The sequence below is a fragment of the Lissotriton helveticus genome, chromosome 1_1, assembly GCF_964261635.1.
Source record: "Lissotriton helveticus chromosome 1_1, aLisHel1.1, whole genome shotgun sequence".
Lineage (NCBI taxonomy): Eukaryota > Metazoa > Chordata > Amphibia > Caudata > Salamandridae > Lissotriton > Lissotriton helveticus.
The window spans coordinates 747412821-747437035 of NC_136057.1; the positions used below are offsets into that span (position 1 = coordinate 747412821).

The following is a 24215-nucleotide window of genomic DNA, read 5'->3' on the forward strand; positions in this document are numbered from 1 at the left end:
GGCTCCGAGCCTCCAGCCTCCGCTGCAAGTGCCTGGCGGTTCTGCCTACCCACTCCCTTGGAGGGTCCGATCAATTGATAATAGGCAATGGCCTCGTGGACCCAACACGTGGCCAACTGGCCCTCCCTTAGGTGAAATTTGGGCTGGGGACCTTTGCCACACTGTTGCTGTCCCTGGACGCTTCTGGATGCCCCAGAGAGGTCCTCTCCCCGTGCACCGGTGTCTGTGCTCCTGCACTGAGTATGTGGTCTTCCGTAAGGCGACTTTGCTCTGTTGGGCCTAGGTCTGACACATGAGCACCTGGGTGGCTCTGTGGGGATCGCACTTCTAGTCTTCACTCCCCATGCAGGCCTCAGCTCCCATCTCACTGCTACAACAATGCGCTACTCACCTCTGAGCTCTAGGCTCTTATGTGAGCGTTGATGTTTCTGCCGAGCTGCGGGGTTCAAGACGTCTCCGCCGATTCATGCCATGCTTGTAAGTCCTGGCTGCTCCCTGCAGGGCCCCAGGGCTCCCGGCCCCTACTGCAATTGCCCAGTCAAATGAGCCAGCCAACCCCTTTGAGGGTCTAATCTATCAATTGAGGGCAAGGGCCCTGGGGAGTCTATGCGCGGCCAACAGATACAGGGGTGGTCCGGGACCCCTTGCCACACTGTCACCCCCCTGGTAGTTTTTGGATTGCCCTGGGGGAGACCTCTCTCAGGTCGCCAGCATCTGTGCTCCAACACTAAGTGCCGGGCTTCTTGTAGGCCCAATTTGCTTTGTTAGGGCCTAGGCCTGACACGTGGGCACCACGGGGGCTTTGTGGGGGTTGTTCTACTATTCTTCACCTCCGTGCAGGCCTCTGATCCCATATCTCTACTGCAGCATTGTGCTGCTCACCTCAGGGTGGCTCCCGTAACATTGGTGGCTCCGCCGGATTGCGGGGTACGGGGCATCTCCACCTGGTTACTCCATGCTTGTAGGCTGCCCGGGTTCCTGGGCAGCCTCGATCATTACTCCGGTGCTGGAAGTGCTCGGGGCCCCCCACTGTGCCACTCTGTGTCGTAGGACCTGCCTCCAATGGGCTCCCGTGCCAGTTGCGAAGCGTCGTTCGTGGATGCCTCCGGGGACGGTCCTCAGTACACGCACTTTCCTGTGCGCTGCTCGGGCTGGCGGACCCCTCCTCCTGGCTCCATCCTCGCTCCGTGCTGCAGCGTGGTCCGATGTTATCGATCAGGACTCAGCTCCTCCCGACTTGAAGACCCCCGGTCAGCAAGGGTTTTTGCTGTTTCTGTCCCTTCGGCCCAGACTCCAAACCCCGAGGGTGTTGCGTTTAAACCGGCGGCAGGTGGGAGCGACGATGCAGAACATCCTACCTCGCCGCGATCTTGGCCACGCCCCCAGTAAGTTCTGTTAGAGACTGTAGAGTCAAACTCATTGATCATCTCATCACCACTCACACCTAATACTAATCCTCTGGCTATGCCACTACATTGTCGGCAAATAGCACCGTTTTAATGGTTAACATCTTTGGCCTTGTTTGAAAATATATATGAACATTTCTATCTGAAATGTATTTGTGCATACCTTATAATTAATGTGCAAGATTTGGTGAAAGGGACACACATGTACGTTCGGATGTTTTATAGTAGGACTTTTTCATATTTTTAGTTGATATTTATACTTGTAGATTATTCTAACAACAAATGTCGCAGAAATGTAAACATGAGCTTGTTATTTTTGATAATTCCATGTATTCATTTTTTTGTTTCAGTGTACTCACCCATGTGGAGGTGGAATAAAAACACGAATAGTGATTTGTCAGGCGAGTAATAGCCAAATATTGCCGGATCAAAATTGTGAAATTCTCGAAAAACCACCTAATATGACACAATGCAATGCTCATGTTTGTCCAAGTGATACGTTATGGCATCGGGGACCATGGAAATCGGTATGATGGTTTTTTGTTTTTTTCCCTTTCCTGTGTCATAAATTATTTTTATATATGTGCTGTATGTTATGGATAAAAAATAGCTAGAGGATTATGACTCTTGGCAATTGATGATTTATATTTGGACCATAATGTGAGAAATGTTACACTGTTCAAAGCCTGCACTGTTGTAAAAGGGATTTACTATTGGTGCTGATGAACAATCCCTACTTTCTTAGCTTTGAAGAGTGTTTTTTCAGGTGATACCACTTTACCAGTGTGATTTGACTTGGTCACTACTGCTGTTGCTGAATCCAGATTTAATTGCCATTCACCAGGGGAAACACTTTATGATTTCATATTAAGCAGTTAATATATTTTCTCATCACTTAAACACAAAGATTCAACATGTGAAATCAGGAAGCATGTCAGGGAAGTAATAGAGTCTATGTTACTATGAGATACCGAAGATGAATGTCAGTACAACTTGGTTAAGTTAAACATCTAAGGCCCTCATTACAGGTTGTCTGTTATCCCATGCGATAATTATCACACTTGAATCGATAAGACACCTCGGTGTTTGGTATTTATCTGGTGTGGTAATTATTGACTATGGCACATTTTTGGGAAATGTCATGTGGATTTTAATGCTCACTGCAACTAAATCTTCATGCTCTGTTTTTTCCTGGGCATTTGTTCCTCTGAGAAGTAGCAATTGGTGGGATCTCCTGAAATTTACCAGGGATGTGTTTTTTAATATAAGCTCATTTTCCAATTTATGTTGTTACAATAGGTAAATGCACTGATCAGCTCTAAGGCTGTTGCTTTTGCTCAAATGCAGTGTGTACAATGTAGCTCAGTTTTTCTTGTTTGGTGGTAAACTGCACTAGGATTGTGGAGCTGCTTAGTGCAGGTAATAGTAAAGTCTGATTTTCTTGAGTTTACTTTGTCTTACTGTACATATGTTGTACAGTCGGATGCTGCCTGTGGATTGGGAGGCATGGAAAGGGAATAGGAAAGAAAGATCTTCAAAATTAGGAATTGTACCTTCACTAGTTGTAAATAGCTCTACCATTCTAGTGCAATATATCTCAAAGTTTATTTTTCACAGCTAAATGCACCTTAGTCTTTCACATGACAGAGACCAATTGCCTTACCTAATGGAGCCCTCAATCTCATAGTAATTTATAATGTAATGTTTAATACTTATACGTCAAAATATTTCCACTGATCAATGTTTACCAAAAGCTAAAAAAAACAAGGAAATATGAGATTTTGAATGGAGTTTTGGAGTGTCCCCTTTCAGTGCCATTAACCACCAAAGCTAATCATTCTGCAATCTGTACGTATGTCTGCCTTACTTATTAGTTTCCAAACAAGAATCAGTAAACTAAGTAAAGCAAGTTGTACTGTGTGTAAATAGGTCACACTGTACAATTATATGACATATAGAAAGTAACTGTGTTACAAGAGTATGATCCCACTAGGAATTCCAGGCGACACCATATTCTATGATACAAAATGCCGAAGGAAGGTATCTCACCCTTTTAACACAATTAAGTTAGTTTGATGAAACATACATTTTACAAAATAAATTTTTGTTCTTTACTCCTTGTTCACATTTTATCTACTGATACAAATTTACTTATTTTCCCCTCTCCTTGAGATGTATTTCTCTGACTGTTCTCTGTCTTCCTGATCATGTTAGGATCTGTTGGTCTTTCTTTCTGTCTTTGGTACATCTGCCTTCACAGAACATGCATCTCTTCTCTGATCCTCTGTATGTGTTATGAGTTCCTAATAGTACACATCAACCAATAAATTCAATTTATTGAGTTAAAGTATTTCTTACGTGTTCTTTTAATTTTTACTTACAGTTAAGGAGAAAAACATATGCATAAATGGTTCAAGAACCTGTGCATACCCATGTGTCTGCCCTGATGTGCCTTATTTACTAACCGGCATTAGTTTGTCATTCATCTGTTTAGATATAAACATCTTTATTACAAAGTTCTCAACTTTCAAGATAGGCACTACTCATACAGTATTGATACTGGTTACATCATTTTCCTATTTAATTTGTTGCAAAACCTTTCTGTTTTTGATAAACAAATTTATTTTTCATTTTACAAGGTTTAACAGTAACAGCTGAAAGTACATAAAGACAACCGAAATAAAAGTCACAGTATCTCCCTGTAGGATACATTTCTGAATTACCATTACACACCTTTCCAGTACAGCGTTTGTGATCCTTTTTGCACCTCCTGGTTCCCTGTCTCAGTGAATGTCCTCATTATATCTGGCCAAGTTGTTAAATCATCCTCCAACTTTTCGTCTTTTTTTATGATGTTCTTTTTGTTGGAAATCCTTGATTGTGATTTGAAAAACATAAACCATATGCACAATAACTTTCAAATAACAAAAATGAATAGTGAATATAAATACACACTCAAAACATGTATTTTGACAACTCCCATAGTACGTCCCTGCTCATTCGCAAAGATCCTTTTGACAGTCTGAATTCTTGTTTAGTCAGTGTTTCTTATTATTCTTAAATCTTGTCTATATTGTTCATAGATCTAGTATGTTTTTCATGCTTTTTCTTCTTTCTTTAGAAGATGATGTTTAAAGAGCCTTCAATCAGGGTTTTGAGGACAGCAAGCCTTTTCCTACAGAAAATCATAAAACAAGAACCTTTGCTGCTATGGTTTCTAACTCTGTTTCAAATTCAGGGTGAACCCGGTAAGCCACAGGCATCTGGGTAAATGAAGTCATACATAAAGCAAGATGATGCCTAGGACACTAGTAACTGAATCTATAACGATAGGTGAGATAATTAAAGTATCTCGCCCTACGACAAATATATTGTCTGGAAAAACCTCAATTTTTATATTTATTTAAATAGAATGTCCCACCTCCACAGAGAGAACACCAAATATTAATTTCCTTATTAGTTTTTCACTTTAATTGAAAAAGAATTAGAATTAAATTGGGGCTTGTGTAATTTGTAGGCCCACTTGAAGATAAACTAACAGAGAAACATATATATGTACACATCACTTTTTACATAAACATATACCAACACATATATATACATTAATCAAAAAAATTGTAGCCCAATTTTTCTTTCCGAAAAGGATGCTCGCTATATGTACAGACTCCGCATTCCTCTCTAAGTAACCTCCACCAGACCTAACACAAAGAGAGTGAATAGTCCATATCTTTTTTAGGCTATCTTCAATCTTTTTACTCCTTGTGAATAATAATTTCCACAGATTCAAATAATTTGTCTGGGGTCTTCTTCAAACAAAATGTCGATGCGTTTCAGCCATCATAATTCGGGCCTCATCAGGACTAGGGCTAATGAGTTATCCGGTCTTCAGAGGTAAATATTTCCTCTTTAAACAGGCATGTCTGGAAACTGCTAATTTTCATCATATTACTGGCTGTTTAGTTAGCGGTGGTGAACTCCTTTAAAATCACCATTTGCCGTCCTTCCATATTTAAGAGAACACATTTGTCACACTCTTTCTAGGGACCTTTCAATTGTATCCCGGGTATATGACTCTTGCCGCCACTTAGTAAAGCTAAACAGCACGCCAAGTGTAGGAGTGCTATGTTCGTTCGCCGCAGCGTCTTTGAACCAGACTTTTTTTCTTTCTTTAGAAGATGATGTTTAAAGAGGCTTCAATCAGGGTTTTGAGGACTGCAAGCCTTTTCCTACAGAAAATCATAAAACAAGAACCTTTGCTGCTATGGTTTCTAACATCCATTCAATCAGAGGGATCTAATTCAGCACCCTAAAGTAATTCAATAACATACAAATGATTCAGTCCACTGTATAAGTAGTACATTTTTTCATTAGTCAATTAAAACCATAAGCCTCAACAAAAGTACATACACAGCAAGACATATAAATAGAGTATCTAAAATGATTATCGATCATGAATTAACATTCATTCTCATTTGGGGAGCAGCCATTATTACGAAATTTGCTGTGCATACAGTGGACAATTCACTGTATTCATTTTTGCACTTTTGATGGCTAACTTTCATGCCAGATCCAACAGTAAAATACCTCTTCTATTATAGACTATTATTACAACTCTACAGTTTGTGAGTAGTCAACCATTTTTTTATTTTTTATTTTTATTTTTTTCAGTCCTCATCTCCACCATGGTTGTAATCTGTTGAAACTGTGGACAGGGAAGGATGGCATATTGGGGAGTTGACATGCTGTCTCAGTCGAAGACTGGTAGGGGTATAAACGATGTACTGATCTGCCAAAACCCTACAGCTATGTCGTTCGCCCAGCCAATCCTTACGCCTTGTTACATGTAGTTCAGATTTTAACCATTAGCCAGTTACCACCATTGCTTGTATCACCAATTCGCCGAAAGGAAGCGCCAAGGTATTTTAGCAGGGAGAGTATATCATGGCTTCGTAATCATAGGACCTGGGGGGAAAAAAACCCCAAAAAAAAAAAAAATAGCTCAGACTAATGGGACCAATCGAGTATCTGCCAAAAAGCTCTTTTATCTGGTTTCCCGGCCCTGGCGAGATCAATTTTTGATATTTGTAACATGGAGGAACACCAATCATGTAACGACGGAGGAGAAACCTCTTTCCACCGCTTGCAAATTTCTCTACGGGCCACCAGGATAGAGTAGAACAAAAGGTTGTTAGCAGGACTTCGCTTTTGATCCACTACACCAAAGATTACAAGCCGGAGATCTATAACCACTGTGGAACCTATTGAAGATGTTAGTTTGTTGCCAATTGAGTCCCAATAAGACGTCAAACGTAGGCAATCATAAAACATATGTGCATCTGAGGCTGCCACTAGACCACACCGGGTTCCCCTGTTGAAAATTTAGTCAGTCTCTGGGGGGAGTAGTAGGCCCTGTGAAGGGTAAAAAGGTGGTTCCTGCGAAGCCAGGCTGGTTTGACTATGTCCCAGAAAACATTACAGGAGATTAGCCATAAATCATTCAAATTCAGAGAAGGCAACAAGGAGCTCCATAATGAAACTGGAAGATGGAATTCCCCATTGATCTCTTCCAAGATTAGGTTATACCAAAGGGAAACCTCCTTGGGTACCTGTGTTTTATCAAGCAAAGAGGATTCCAGTAGGCTACCTTCTCCTAGGGGCATGTTGACACGACTGGGAGCTCTAGCTGACTGTGCTTGTGCCCAGCTTGAAATTTGCAAAAACTTCAATCTAGAGAGGTTGGGGCCCACCTTGCTCACTAGATGTTCCCAGGAAAGCATGGCCCCTTCCACAAACAGGTCACCCCATGTTGAGATTCCAGCGTCTATTAATGGAGTTACCAGTGTATCGTTTACCCAACCTGGGGGAACAGGGAGATCCCATATAGGAGATCTATTCGAATGGTATCCTAGTTTAGTAGCAACTCTGAGATTGAACCAAGTTCTTGCTAGGCCCTGCAGCACCTTCAGTTTGACCTTCTTGAAAAATGTAGGGTCTCCAAACTTAAAAAGAAAACCAGACTGCCCCAGTTCTTCACACTGTAATAATGCTGTAAACATCATCCCTATGCCTTGGTCTGATGGAGTTTTTAGCAACATTCGGGCATGTGTCATCTGAAAAGCCCACGCGTATATCTGAAGGTCAGGACCGGCCAGACCACCCTTCTCCCTGCGATGCCTTAACTTCTTCCAGGCTATTCTTACACTCTTATTCTTCCAGATAAATGAAGAGATATCACTCTGCATCTTTGCTATTAGTGTTGTGCCAAAATATAGTGGTATACTGTTAAAAATGAAAGTCAACTTATGGAAAATGGACATCTTCACTAAGTTTGCATGACCCAGGACTGACAGTGGGAGATGTCCCCAAGATCCCATTAACTTCCTACATTCTTTAGCCACTAAAGCAAAGTTGGTAGAGGCAATCAAGTTGATATCCTTAACAATTCTTAAGCCTAGATATCTCATGTTACTGCTTAATTGCTCAGAAAGCCCTGTTGCTTCGCTGTTCCATCCCATAACGTCGGTCTTGGAGGCATTAACCTCGTACCCTGATATTTTGCCAAATTCCAATGCTAAATTTATGGCTGCGGGAAAAGCGGTGCTGATATCTGACGTCATGATCATAATGTCGTCAGCATACAGGGACACTTTTTTTTCCCAATCTCTATATCTGAAAGGCATGATGTTATTGTCCTTCCGAATTTTTTGAGCAAACGGCTCAATATAGAGATCGAAAAGCAGGGGGGATAGAGGGAAACCCTGCCGAGTGCCCCTTGTAATAGTGAATGGGTCTGACAGACCACCATTGACCAAGACCGAAGCAGATGGATTGTGATATAGAAGTTCCACCGCTCTGCGGAAAGCCCGACCGACGCCGAATTTTTCCAAGGCCCCCGACAAGTGCAACCAATTGACCCTGTCGAAGGCCTTGGTGGCGTCAAGCGTGAGGATTGCGAGTGGCATAGATGAGCTAGTAGCCATGTCAATTGCTCCTATCAGGTCGTACGTCAGCTCAAAGAGCTGGCAACCCCTAACAAAGCCCTTTTGGTTGGAATGTAGAACTGAGGGAGCGACCTAACCCAGCCTCTTGGCTAAGAGGGACGCGAAGATCTTATAATCAGCGTTGAGAATTGAGATGGGGCGGTAGGAACCGCAGTCAATGGAGGCCTTGCCTGGTTTCAGGATGAGTGTGATGGATGCGTTATTCCAAGATATTGGCAGTAAGACTCCCTCCTGCAATATTTGATTAAATAATACAACAAGGAAAGGGGCTATATCGCCCGCAAGATGCTTGTATATCTCGGCAGGCAAGCCATCAGGTCCCGCCGCCTTACCCCCTTTGCTGTTATGAATAGCAGTCACCACCTCTTCTTCCGTAACAGCCTGATCTAAAAAAGCACTTTGTTCTGGGTAAAGTGATGGCAAGGTAATGCAATTCAGCCACTCCTTTATATTTTCGAGGGAGATGTTATTGTCCTCTTGGTAGATGGTTTGAAAAAAATCTTTAAAGGCTGATCTTATTTCTAGATCCGAAGATACAGAACCGAAATTAGTTGTTATGGGCCCTATATTATTACGGGTCCGGTCGGTTCTAGACTTCCAAGCCAGAAGTTTACCCGCCCCTTCTCCGAATTCAAAATGAGCTAGTTTACTTGCTTCCCACTTTTGGAGGATGCGCTGATTAAGTACTGAAGCCAGTTGCCCTTTGAGTTCCAGCAGCTTCTCCTGTTTGGCCTGTATAATGGAATTAGGAGCATTGCTGGAAGCTTCTAGTTCAGTTTGGACTAGTAGCAGATTAGCCTCAATAGATGCGACTTCTTGGGTGTACTGCCTCCTACGGAAAGTCGTTTTATTCTTGATAACCCCTCGCAAGGAACACTTAAAAGCGTCCCATACCGAGCTAGAACTCGCAGAACCGATGTTAACTAGAAACTATTCTTGTGCTTCTGTTCTAATATACTCCAGATCGTCCGGAGATGTAAGAAGGGACCTATCAATAGACCATGTCCTGATCGGGGGTTGAACCAAGTTTTCAAGATCTAAAAGGACTGCGGAGTGGTCCGACAGGTGCGATGGTAGGTAGGTAACATATTTTACTAAATTAAGCAAGGCTCTGCTTACTAAAAAGAAGTCAATCCTGGATTGGTGATGATATTTGAAATTTCGAAAAGAAAAACTGGTATTCTGCCCCGACGTTGCTCTCCAAATGTCCATGATACCGTATTGACCCATAGCTTTAAGTAGAAAAGCTCTGGATTTAGATAAAGTGTGTTGTCGACTAGAGGGAGTTTTGTCTAACAAGGGGTCAAGTACAATATTAAAATCTCCTGCAATTATGACAGGTTCTGGAAAATGCAGAAGTTCAGAAAATAATGTTTCCAATGCTGAGGGGTCATCTCGATTTGGCTCATAATACCCAGCTATCGTGAAACGTGAGCCACCTATAACCACGGTGGCGATAGCCCACCTGCCTGCGGAGTCTACTTTTTGTGCTAATAGTCTGGTGGTAATAGTTTTTTTGAAAAGAATGGTGACCCCTCTAGTTGTGGCAGTTTGAGAAGTAGAAACAGACAGATCTATCCATCTGTTTTTGTTTACCAAATTTAGTAACTCAGCCTCGACCAAATGTGTCTCCTGAAGTATAATGACCTGCGCATCAAAATCACGTAAATATTGTAAGATCCTATTTGATCTAGGTTTGGTGCGCAGGCCATTAATATTTCAGGAGAGAATCTTAATGGTATTCATGGCTGGTATAATTAGTAAGGGTAGACATTATAAGCATACAACCCTTAATCTTTGTCTGGAATACTAAATCTGTCCATTTTTTAGTGATAAAAATAGAATTATCAACAACCAATTTGGAAATGAGGAACATTTTATGCTTTTTTACCCTAGCCCTCACCCAGGTGAACACCACCCCCCCACCCTTGAGGAACCCTTGTATGTCTAACCGGAACACGTCCGGTTTGTGGTACCCCAGACCCATTCTAAGCCCCCACGAAGCGTTTTCATTATATTGTTGAGGACTAGATGATGCTACCAATATAGTTTGATCTATTGTAGCTCCACACCCAATCAGGAGAGGTTCCTCCAGGTACAAGATGTGTAGGTTATGTTTTTCACATCATGTTAGTATTAGTGTTATATTATAAAGTTTTTATACTTTATATATATATATATATATATATATATTTTTTTTTTATTATTATATGTGCTTAATATTGTGAAGATAATTTTTTTATTTTTTTTATTTATATATATATATATTTTCGGAACCATAGGAGAAAAGAAACAGAGAGCTGGGAGAGATTGGGGTGGGGCTGTGATCATGAAGACTTTATCCCCATTGCCTTAGTACCGAAAAAAGTGGTCATGCCCCTGTTCTCTCAGCCCAAACCTGACCTGCCCTCGGCCCCCTTGGGCGCACTAAAGGTCATCAGAAGCTCGTCTGCAGCCTGAACTGAGCGAATATTGAACATTTTATTATTGAGCATAATCTTCAGAGCAGCGGGAAAGCTCAACTGTACTGACGCACCTAATTTTCTGAAGGCCTCCATCCTCCTGCCCAGTTCCCACTGTCTGTCCAGGGTCGCCCTTGAGAGGTCGGATCTTATTTGAAAGGTGAAATCTTCTCCTGATAGGGATTTTTGTTTCAGGGCTAGATTGAGGATATGATCCTTCAATGAAAAAGTATGGAAGTTTACTAATATCTTCCGGGGCTTTGTCCTCTGTAGATTTCGCCTGAAGGGGTCCCTATGTATCCGCTGGATGTCAATTCTCAACTCCTCTTCAGAAGGAGCTAGATTTAGAAATTTTTTTAGAAGTTGTATGATAAAGGTCTTGATATCTGATCCTTCACTTCCTTCGGGTACATTTAAAATGCGAATGTTGCAACGCCTCGCATTATTTTCCAGGACCTCCATTCTTTCTGCCAGAGCGGTATCCTCTCTTTTTAGTTTAACTATATCCTCCTTGGCATTTTCCAACTCAAGAGACATCCCAGCCACTGTTTCTTCCAACGCTCCAGTTCTTGAAAAAAGACCATCTATTTTACTGTCTAAAGACTCACAGTATGATCTGATCTCTCTCTGAATTTTTGATGACTCTTCAAAACCCCGTTTGATGTCAGCTGACAGATTAGAAAACATGGGTAATAATGAAGCGAGTGACGGATCTGAAGGTATACTGGCGGCAAAAGCAGGAAGTTTGGAGAGGGTGTCAGAGGTGGAAGAGGGATTAAGAGCAGCTTGCAGTGGATTGTTTTGATTTACTTTCAAGTGACCCTCTAGATGCTGGGGTCCTGAAACATCTGACTCAAGACATGTTTCAACCTCCAGAGATATGCGATCACCCGGAAGACTACAGACTTCTGCTTCAACAGAACTAATTGGTGCCACAGAGGTTGTAGGAGCCTCAGAAAACTCTGAAGAACCAATCGGACTGATATTATTTTCAATACCCAGTTCAGCTGGTGATGTCGTGAGCGAGAGAGCAGGGGTTACCTCTATCGAAGTAATGCTTGTACCACCTTTCTCCCCAAGTTGTGCTTCATTGCGTGCCACCTCCATATTTTAAAGACTAGAAACCGCGGAAACCAAACAACCAGACCGGACCGTGGTCGGGGATGTACCTGGAGGGACACACACTGAAGGGGGGTAGCTCTGCGCCAAATCTAGGACCTGAGGAATGGCCTTAAAATAAGATCGCAGTGATGGCGTTATCTTGGAACTAGAATCTAGAACTGCTTTGGCTGACTTAGATTTTTTCGCACGTTTAGGTTTCGCCTCAGAGGAGAGATAAGAGGAAGTTTTAGGAGGCATTTAAGTGGTGTTGATACTAGTTATTTTAGTCGGCTCAGGACCCGCTTCAGCAGTATCCTGAGTCGTTTTCCCAAACACCAGCCTAGTTCCCAGGGCAGGGGTCCACTCGTCCCCTCCTTCTTCCTGTTGGTTTTGCCTCCCCTGTCTTGTTTTTGGTATTTACTGTCTTTATTGCCACCACGGCCCCTGTTAACAACTGCTGAATGCAACTTTGAGGGAGTTTCAGCTTGATTCAGGCAATAGCTTCTTAAGGTAGTTGATCGTGGGGTTTTAACCAAGCTACACTCTCCCTGCCTTACACTGGGACACAGACCTGACTCTAACCCTGTGTCAAGTAACCCTTTCTCAGGTACATTCAAGCGCTGGCTGTTGGCCGCTTCCCTCCCTCCTTGCTTCCCCTTCACCTTGTTTGTTGTAGTAGCTGTAGAGATAGTAGATATCGTCGGGGCATTAGCTGATGTGTCCGTAGTAAACCCAGAAGCGGCCGCCGCTGTTACCGCTATGTCTTACCGCTATGTCCGCTCGCTCGGTCTCGGTCTCTACCACCTTCCCTACAGGAACCACAAAAGATCGAGGGTCTCTACGAAGAGACCGCAGGTGCCTCCCACGACGGAGCTCCAGGGCGGCTCGATACCAAGTCCACAACACCGACGGCATCCGCTGTGATGACTGATCTGGTACGGGCTTGTTTGCTGGACCCCCGTGGAGGAACGCCGAAGCAAGCTGGAACACGCCCCTCTGAATGCACATGGACAAGGGAGAAAGACCGCGCAAACGGCGCGGAGCAAACTTTTCATCAATTAGATGTCTTTCTTTTTTACTTCGAATTGTTCGGTAATTCGAGTAATTTGACAGTCCCCCTAGTGTCACGAACGTTTCATACGGAAAGTCCTCGTTCTTTTGGGTGCAAAAGAAAACGCATATGCTCCGCTAGGGCTTAGAGTGGAGTACCGCGGCAGCTAGCCTACTGCTGCCATGTTTCTCCCCCACTCCTCAGGACAGTCAGTCATGAGTAGTCAACCATGTTTTAAATCCTTTTGTTTACAGTGACATTAAGGTGCTGAATTAGATCCCTCTACAGTGTGAATGTGAGTAGTACAGATTGATAGTAGGCCATGGTTGATACAGAGGCAGAGGGTGAAAATCCTAACACATGCAAATAGTAGTTTTAAAAGACTTTGTGTTAGGGGGCAAAGCACCTGCATTGAGGTCTAGTTAGCAAAGTCCCATTGCACAAAATAAAAAAAGCAGCAGCATACGTCCACAAAATAGGGGGATCATTAAAAAAGCCAGTTTAATACAATTAGGATTAGAAATAGAAAACATTAGCTAACCATATTTGTTTTCAAGGCCACAGACGACTCACACTGGTGGAAAATGGTCTCTGTGCCCTTTACTTAGTCCAGTCCAAGTGTGTGCCTTTCTCATTTAATTAGAAAGACTACCCCTTTTCAAATCTTTTTCTGAAACACACTCTCCTACAGACACTTACAAAAGTTTAGATCAAGGAAACCTTAAGAAATTCATCATTGTCATTTCATCTCTTCTTTGATTCAATCTTTGCTTTTGCAGTCCACCAAGAGCCATTTCATAAACATACATGTGTAGCTTTCAACCATCATTCTATAAGTATGCACTGCCAAAGCATTTATCCTCAACATCATTAGGATCAGAGTTCGCAATTTCTCATTTGCTTCTTGTTCTTTGGGCAAGTTCAGGGCATTTGACTTTTAAATTATTTTTAAAACACAAAATAATGATCTAACATATTGATTTCAACCCACTGACAGTATAACTCATGAATTCATGGGATTTATCCCACTCCAAATGCTCAAATGTATAGTTAAATATATGTCCAATCCACTAAATATAGGGAAATTACATTTGGCCTCTTTAAACACTTCTAAAAGGAGTAGATGGTGGGAGCTGAAGTTTAGGAACAACAAGTCAAAAAACACAATCAGCAACTATTGAAACTAGTAGAACTAGTTAAATATTCTATCAATGTCAATAACAGAGTTCCAAATACTCTTCTTATACTCCATAAGGCTAGCCATTTCATATACAATTCTTCCACTGGGGTTTAATTAATGTTAAGTTGCTACTATTTAAATTTTATGGCAATTTTTGTATATTTTTTAAAGATGTTACACCCTAAAGTATATAGGTGCAAGGATACAGATGTTTTTGTGCAACTATGTGACGGGTAGGTCCAGACACCTTTGATATGTCTGATTGAGGGGAGAAATTTCTGCACTGGCCCAACTCTTTCTACCTAAACATTCTGTTAACATGTTCACTAATAACTTTTAATAGGACCCTTTCAATTGATCCATGTATTTTTTATAAATCATCCAAAGATAATTGCTCGCCCAACTTAATCCAAGGTGAATATGGTGGATTCCATCCAGTCTTTTAATAAATGAGCAGACCTCCACATTGAACCAGGATGTCTTTTCCTACATGCATAGCTTTTTATGCAGATTGTTTTGTTAATCCGGCTTCTTCACAAGTCCCTTCATATGGTCAAGTGAATCTTCACCAGTTGCAATGCTTCTCCTGAACCATGCCTACAATATGCTGTTTAAATGCAACATTCAATAGGGCTGAATGGCACCTTTTTGTTGCCCAACCATATTGTTGTGTCTTGCATTTCCTTCCATTAATGGCTACTCATAATATATCTCATGAAGATCTGTATCCTTTTCCAATCTTCCTTTTTTTTTGTTTTTTTTTTTTTTTATTGACAGATTTTTCCCATATTTTTACATACACACAGGGCACAACAGTAGCATTTACCTTATAGATATCTAAGCATGATGGAAGAAAAGAAAAAGAAGAAACAAGAAGAAACACAATATTATGTAATCTCGATACATGTCAAACAGTATTAACATTTTCAACATTCTCTATCCGAGTCCTCCCAAACCAATAAATACTTACAACATAAGTTTCAATCCAGACTCTCTTCCTTCCATCTGATTATAGGTCCCCAGATCTGCCTACCAGTTTTCCTACCCTTTTTCCCCTTTCTTGCATAAATCTCTATTTCCAAATTATAAATTGAGAGTAATTTAGCCAGCCACTGATGATATGATGGTGCTTTAGGGTCCAACCATGCCGATGCAATAATGAGTCTCAGTACTGCCATAGCCATGAACAAAAAATATTCCCACCTCTCGCCTACCCTGAGGTTATTCTGTTGCTGTTCATTTCCTTCTTCTTTTACCCCCAAGAGAATAACTGGCGCTGTGAGAGTCACATCTATTACTAAGCCTTGAAAAAAACCCTCAATATTTTTTATCATTGGCTGCAAGTGGGGACATGTTGCAAAAATATGTACTAAATCTGCTTCAGAATCCCCACATCTGAAGCAATTAGTTCCAGTTATGCCACCCCATTGAGCTATTTTAGCAGGCGTATGGTATAAGTGAAATAATGTTTTGTAGTGTTGTGCCTGCATAGGCGCCGAACATAACAATGTATATCCCATTTCTAAAGAGATATCGAAAATTTCCTCACTAATGTTCAGGCTATGTTTCCACTTACTTGCCCATTTCTCTATATCATCCTCCTTTGAGGCCAACAGTTCTGCATAGAATCTCTTAATGGTGCAATCTTCCCCTGTTTGTATCACTTCCATGATTGCATTCTTGTTAAACCCCGACGGACCACCCTTCTTATTGTATAAAAAACTCCTAATTTGTAGATACTTAAAGAATTGTCTTTTATCTAATGCAAATTTAGTTTGTAATTCAGAGAACTGGTAGACTCCCTGCTGGCCCAAGATGTCTCCAACCTTTCTGAGCCCTTTTCTTTCCCATTCTCCCAGAATAGTCCCCGAAGTGATTTCCTCGGATAGATTCGGATTTCCTTTCAATCTTGTATATACATTATATCGCCCTAACCCAAATTTTTTTATAAAAGCTTTCCATACAGTATATGCAGCGATGAGTGTCTTAAACCGTGTCCTTTTGTAGTAACTGGGTTCAGTATACTTCAGAAACACGTTTTCTGCTTCTCGCCCTAGTAACAGACCATATATTGCCAATGAACCTAACTCATTCCCTCCTTCATCTTCTCCCCCACCCACCAGACCCACCATATTCTGTAGAGCTGCTGCCCAATAATAAAACCTTATATCTGGCAGTGCCCACCCACCCCTTTCCCTCGGTAGCACCATGAACCTCAGTGCTCTCCTGGTTTTCCCCTTTGCCCATATAAACCTATTAATCATATTTTCTATCCTCTTAAATAAATTATTCTCAAATAATAGAGGGATTGCTCTGAAAAAGTATAGAAACTTTGGCAACACCAGCATTTTTATCACATTAGCACGCCCCAAAATTGTTAAATGCAAATTATCAATTCTATCTAAGTCCTTTCGTACTTTATTTATTAGAGGTATTACATTTGTTTCCACTAATTTATCTAACTCAGCCGATATGCTCACCCCTAAATATATTCCAGATTTAATTACTCGGCCGTCTGTACAAGGGGTGTGGCAGTTCTTAATAATCTGCGTCTTAGCAGTGTTGAGTTTGTAGCCCGAGATTATTCCAAACTTCAGGGCTTCAGCTTCTACTTGGGGAATAGCCTCCGTTGGGTCCGGTGTGATAACTGCAACATCATCGGCATATGCCAATATTTTACAATAGCCCATCCGGGTAGGTAATGATTTTATTAGAGGATTCACTTCTATTCTTCGAATTAATGGGTCCATATACATTGCGAATAACAATGGGGAACAAGGACAGCCCTGCCTTGTACCTCTCATTATTGCAAATTGAGTAGTAACCCCCGCATTCACCCTAACCGAAGCCATGGGATTTACGTATAGTGCTTGCACTGCCTTAATAAAGCCCTTTTTAACTCCTGCCCTTTCCAGTGTAAACCACAGATAGCCCCAGGAGACCCGATTCCAATCTTCCATTGAACATTCATCAAAATAATGTTTGATATAGAAAGATATTTGTTTTTAAAACCTTAGAGGACCAGTTTAAAAAATATTCAATAGTATTAGTATTGTTAAATAATTAAATACTTGGACCTATACTTGTATAGAATCTAGTCCAGTTCTCTAAAATGCCCCAATAAGACATTAGATTGACAGCCCTACATAATTTAATTACAAGATACATAGACTTTGGACCCATTGACATTTAATTTCTTAGACATACCTTGAAGTTCCCTCTCATAAAGGAAACATATTTGTTTTCCAAATGATGCGTATGGACAGAAATAGACCCAACCTTCCCACTTAGTAAAATCAACTCCCAGACATTGTAATGAAGATTTGACAAAATGTATTGGGTGCATATAAACATTCTTAAAATGTGTGCCCACTTTATCTAAGAATATAAAAGTATTTACTTTTATGTTGCAATAGATGGTGACTCGAATGGCTGGTCAACAGCAGGTGCTGTTGCCTTGTTCTTCTATCTTAAGATCCTACATCACAGTCCACTACTTCAAGCTGATGTGTTGCCCTGAAATATAAGATTATATTAGAACATTGGAATGTTGAGTACTTCATTGAAATCAATGGAGTGCTCCGGGCCTCTAATGGCCGGTAGAATCCCGGAGCATCAACATTCAAATAATTTTTAACAGCAACAGCTGTGAACAAAGGCCTCACAGAGCCCGAGGGGATTCCAACCTGCTCGGTCTCCATTAGGCCTTTGTTTTACAAATTAGAGCATTCTGCCTTATAGGGGTGGAATATTTTAATAGCCTTAGAGGCCTCCGTAGTTGGCTCTACCGGCCATCAAAGGCCCACTCCCTTGTTAACGCTGGAGCGGCCCTTTGTTGGCCAGTAGAGCCCGCTAGGGCTCTAAGGATATAATTGATTATAAACCTTCTTGAATTCTTTACTAACTCATATTTAACACATGGTTTCCACAAATGTAGTTGATTTTTCAGGCATTTTACATTTTGGTATGTTGTTTTCAGAAAGTTTGTTGTACCTAATCTGATTATATGAAATATACCCAGGGGGATGTTTTTTAATTGTTTTAACTTACATTTCAACTGCATCATAGACCATTTTGTGGACGAAGGAGTTACAATAAATATTACTCTTCCACCTCCTGTCTCAACATGGCTAGACCTTGGGCAGTCCCTTTATTAAGATGTTTCCATTAGACTGGTGAAGAGAGGGTTGGCATCATTGGATGCCACTCTTAACAGTCCTCAGCAAGTAAGGTATTTTAAGCTTGTATGATACTAGAATGTACCGTACTTTAGTCACTGACACTGCAAGGAAAAATTATCTTAGCTGGTTGAAATGGTGATATGAAAATCCTCCAACTGCTCAAGTATATTTAATTGTTTATGCTATGTTGTCTATTGTCATCCTCTGTTAGCCCTAAAACAGACGATTGTAGTTTGCTCCTATATGTATTTAGGGACATCAGTTGTTTTGTGTGTGTGTTGAGAAGACAGGTCAAGGGGAAATGTGAATCAAACTATTCTCCTTTCATCTCGTTTGGCTTTAGTGAGGTGGGAGAAGTCCAAAAACAATTTGAAACTGAACAACTCTATGACACAGATTTTCCCAATTTGATAGGTCTCTACTTGGTCCTGTGTGAGGTGGCCAGAAACCATGTGCTTTGAACATACCCTTTGGAGCTATCTTGACGCATTTTGCTGTGCTGGCCATTGCACTAACAGTGCAGTTTTAGTGCTCTGTGTTGGCTAGGACTTGCTTTTCTACATGAGGGCTCCTTTTTTTAACATTCTTCAACTCCCCAACTCAATTTTTTGATGACACCCACCTACATTGTAGACGAGTCCCATTAGGAATAATCATTAGTAAGTTAATCTTTTGTGGATTTCCTGAATCAATGGAATGGGTTCTTCTCTCCTGGTCCTACGTTGGACCTATCTGGTGTACACAATTTCAAAGTCTTGTCCTGCTAATTTATTCCCTACTGATTGTACATCTTTCCTCTAACTCACAAACAATGCTTTTAATTTATGCCATACCTCGTTCATCTCTATACATGTTCCTACGCTAAATTTCTTTGGCTACTTCAGAAATATGTCTAACTTCAAATGGCATAATTTATACTTGTTAATTTGCATATGCAACTCCGTGGAATTCACATAAAATGCTGATTTGCACTGGGTTTCGTAACCCTAATGTAAACTACCAGCAAATTACATACTATGTGCATGTGGTAGTTTAGGACATTTGTGTAATTGCACTTTATTATGAAAGGTGTTTACATTTCTCTTACATGTTTCACTGTCTTGTGATATGTATACACAAAATGTTGTGTAGGAGACACATAAGGGTATATCAATACATACTAAAGCATGAAAGCAGGAACCAGTGATAGCAAGAAGCTGAGACGGAAGCAGAATCAGGACAGGAATCAGAGAGGGCATGGCGAGGTATGTGTAGCAACAGCCAGGTAGCGCTTGATCAGGGGGCAGCGAGCAGAATGACGCCTGACACTGAGTGGACTGAACTGTAGCCTAAGCCAAGTGCCAAGAAGTTAAGAAGCAGTGGGAGCAAAAGCGGCGGCAGCCTGGTGCTCAGTGCTTGATGGCAGGGTGGGCGGGCAACTCCAATTCAACCAACTTGGAGCTGAAGTGCTGCACCCATAGTTGAGGTGCCCTACCAGCCTAATGCGACTCCTGTATTTCCTCACATTCTTCCAGCAGTAGGAGATTCACCTCTGCCGCCCCATTTCGTCGCCAGAATTTCAACTGTTGCAACTGCTTTACAATGGTGAAACACACATTGTAGCACAATTGATTTTAATTAATTTTTGAGACAACACTAGTCTTACTAATCTACACTAGTCTACACTGGGCACATAAGGCTGCATACTACTAGTGGAACCTCAGAAGCTCAAATAAGCTGAAAGGCCATTGCAGTGGAACAAGACTGGCCGGAGGAGGGTGTGGGCACAGTGCTAGAGCTGCCACCCTAGGGTTGAGCCAGAGGGATGTGGAGAAAGCCAAGCTAATGCTGGTGTGGCTAGTGTCTCTCTGTGTGCTCCCCCGCCCCTGTGTCTGGTGCCTTCCCTTTCCTTGGCACCCAAACTATATCAATGCAACCATGACAGCCTCCGTTATACATGTTTCAATGCCAGCAGCCACAGTAGCTGTTAGTGTCCATACTCTCAATCGAATTCCAACAAGGAAAACAGCCCGTGTTGCCTCTGTCACCTACCAGGCCTAACAGGGCCGAAAAGAACTGAAGAACAAAATAAGTCTAACCACAGATGCTCAGGTGGGTGTAAGCTAAAAGTAGTAACAATGGATGTCGTCAGCACCACAGTAACCGTATATAGGGACCCGGCTAACCCGGAGGAAACAAACCTGGGCTCACTACCTATTTCTATCTGGCTGGAAATTGTCACATGGACTCTTCCCCTATTGGTGCACATGTGCTATAGTTAAAAAGAGGGGCATTACACAGGACAAATTACAAGTTGGTGCTTTCTCAGCTGCAGCTCTAGCCCCAACAAATGCCACTAGCCACTTTGAGTGGCCAGCCCACCCCAAGAGGACTTCGGATTTGAGGGATAAGCATGTGCCAGGCCTGAAAGCGGAAACCGCATCACCGAAAGTCAGTAAAACCAGTGACAATCAGCTTCTCAGCAAAATGACGAATAATTCACAGGACACATGTATGTTATTCAGACTTAAATAACGACATGGAAGAAAGTCTAACCATAAAAACACAACAAAACCTATTAAGTATTTCTTTTGAAATGACAGACATCCTCAACCCTCACTCTCCGATCCTCTATTGGCAGTAGCAGCAACAGCAGCAGTAGCAGCAAGAGATTTTACCGAGTTCCCATCCCCAGTGTGCGCCCAAGTTTCAACACACAGACGCAAACCCTCCTGCCTTTTTCCAAGAGGGGACAACTCAATAATTGAACTGTCTTCTGGAAGCATTTTAAGTGCATCATAGGTATTAAACCCAAGATCTATGGCAGTGGCAAAAACTCCATCTAACTAAAAAGTGGGACCTAGTCTCTCAACTAATGCTAGTATTAGCACTAGCACCTGCAGAAACCTAGACATCCTCACATTCGTCCTCTGCTGCTCCCCTCCTCACGTCAAGCATCCAAAGTGATCACATCCGAACTGGTCATTGAAGGAATCCATGGACTTAGTGGGGCTCATGCCTACCCACAGTCCCTATGTGCCAAAATGATTGGTTAACACTGCACAGAATCCCAGACAGACAGAGATACAAAACATTCCCAAGAAAACAGACCAACCTGCTTTCTTGCCTACATTGAGAAGGGCATTCTACCTTGATTGCCACCATAAATGCTCTGACATGGTAGTCAGGCAAACTGGAGATACACTTGAATTGGATCAGCACATTAGCATCATCAATAATAAAGCTGGAGTGTAAATTAGACTCTCTGGAACTAGAGCAACAACTTGCCAGTTCAACTAGGAAGGGTGAAATTAATTGCTCCTGACACCCAATCGTAAAGAAATTGGGAACTCTGCTGGAGATCTTATCCACCATTATAATGGACTGTAAACAGGTCTTCCAATGGCCTATTAAACCAAGCCCTCAAACTCCTCACCCAGTGTTGAATACTCCTGCAACTATGCCTGACACAGTTGTACATAGTTTACCACCAGCACATGGTGAACCATCTACTAGAGTGCAACTCGAATCTCTCAGCCATACAGGCACATCTCCAATTACTCCTGTCTTTGATGTTCCCATAACTAGAGAATGCTCTCTTAGTGCAAAACCTTCTGATAACAACAACCACGTAATGGCAGCTCATGGTAGCCAACCTCCATGTCGCACCCATAATCAATGGACAAGACCTCTATCAAAAAGATCAAAGAAAAGACTGAAAAAGGCTCAAAATAATGCTGTAAAACATCATCAAGTCTTACAAACTCCTGTGTTCCAAACTCAGGCAAACTTAACACGTGACACCTTGTTTATCCTGTACCCTATCTTCAAGGGATACACAGTCCCAACAAAGGAATCAGGCATCAACACCAGCAAACAATCACATGGTATCCCCCAGCACCTCATCTCCTCGTTAATTGAACTAATCATCAGGAGGCACTAGAAGCCTTCAGAGTGTCACAAGCTCAGTCTAATGTCCAACTTGGGCCTGGGCCCAAAACTCAGCCACAGATTCCAATAGTACCACAAATAACTCAGTAGCCAGCTAACGTGGCCAACTTTTTCACCATCCCCAATTGGTTCTAGGAAGAAAAACCTCATGAAAATAATGTTATTAGCCATTCAAGCAGTAAACACATCCACACTGAGCCTAGAGGCAAAGATGCACCAGCTAAACCAATCCTCGCCCTGCACTACCCGTCCGAGGGTCCACATGACATCTTAAATAGATCTAATTTGCAGAGGTTGTTTAAAGCCTTCCTAAACCTAGCAAATATAACCACAGATGATATCCTGAGAGTCACTTTTTAAACACTAGCCAATAGTATGAGTGGGACAGAATCAACAATACTAACACTCAAATCCCTCACATTAGAGGCAGATATGCTGATCAGTAAGCAGACCTTTGAAGAGTGTGGGAAAGATATTACGAAACAATTGCCCCCCAAATACCCTCTCCAACTGAAGGCACCAGGAGAGCAGTCAAGGCCTCATGCACACCCACTCAGCGTCCTCAGAGGGGTTGGTAATTCCCAGCTTAACCTGTCTAACAACAAGCTGCGAATATCACGTTCCTCCTCCAATTAAGTCGGTCCAGGAAGGAGAATAGCTTTAAAGCTTACTGACAGAACAAAAAAAGGATACGACCGGAGCTGGCTCTTAACTACACTCCCCAGTAAAACAAGAAATTATTGCTAGCTCAAATAGCTATCCATGCCAAACCCCAAAAGTAAATCAGTCATGAATCTCATATCATGGAATGTAGCAGGATTATCAAAGTTACTCAAATCCTCAGTTGCGAGTTCTTTCATCCAGATGGCTGATTTTCTTTGCTTCCAGGAAACACTAGCTACCAGTCCCACCATAACCTCTGGATTTCACAATTTGCACCAAGCAGTTAGGACTAATATGTTTGGGAAGCTTTCAGGCGGTCTCTCAATCTATGTAAGCCTAGGCTTGGATTTGTAGCTCAAATTACTCGAAACACAAGACAAAATGATCCAATTGGCTATCCTGGAAGGCCTGTGTATAAAAGATCAACACCTGAAGATTCTGCTCTTCAGTTTTTATCTTAACGGCTTTGAAGTTAGACGCACAGACAAGCTAATGCAACTTTGTGATTCTCTTGAATATGTGCTCTGTGAAAACTCAACTCTGAAAATTATCAAATGTTTGGACTTCAAACAGCGCACCTGGGAAATGACCGGTCAAAAAGTTACATCAAGCCCTGCCACTAGTCTGCTCGCTACTCTCATCAAAAACCATAGTCTGAAAGCGATCCAGAATGTAAAGGAAAGTTCACCTTAGGCTCCAAAAGTCCAGAAATCTTTTAAGAGGACTAGTACTCTGGACTATATGTTTTCTACTGCAAAAATCCTAGATGCTCTAGTGAGCTTTGAGATCCGGACAAGTCCTGAGAGGGACCATTTCCCCCTTGTTATTTCCCTAAAAATCAGCTCCAACATGCACAAAACTCTTAAGACAGTTGCAGATTCAACTAGTGAGGAAAGCCAGCAATTATTCAGAAGGATTAAATGGGGACCAGTGAACCAGCAAAAACTCAAACTATGGGAATGCTCCAGAGGCTTGTACCTCAAGTCCATGAGAGAACTCTTACTGGCCAACTGGGATTTAATTCTTAATGAAATAATCAAACATTTGGGAATAACTCGCCCATTCCCCAAAGGGTGATAGTCGATTCCCTGCAAAACAAAAAAAATGGCATACATAACTGCTAGCAAATTGAAGATTTGTAAACTCCAAAAAGCCTGTCAAAAAGTATAATTAAAACACTATGAAAGCTGAACTTAAATTAAGATTGCAGATCCTAAACAAACAGCACAAACAGATGGTC

General features: G+C 41.8%; 1 protein-coding gene across 1 annotated transcript in view; it reads left to right on the plus strand.

The window, feature by feature from the left end:
• ADAMTS20 (ADAM metallopeptidase with thrombospondin type 1 motif 20) overlaps positions 1-24215 on the plus strand; it is a 1463844-nt gene that overhangs the window by 1069103 nt on the left and 370526 nt on the right. The window contains exon 28 of the mRNA XM_078648053.1: positions 1757-1933. Coding sequence (XP_078504179.1) covers positions 1757-1933 — 177 coding nt within the window. The remainder of the gene's footprint in view (positions 1-1756; positions 1934-24215) is intronic.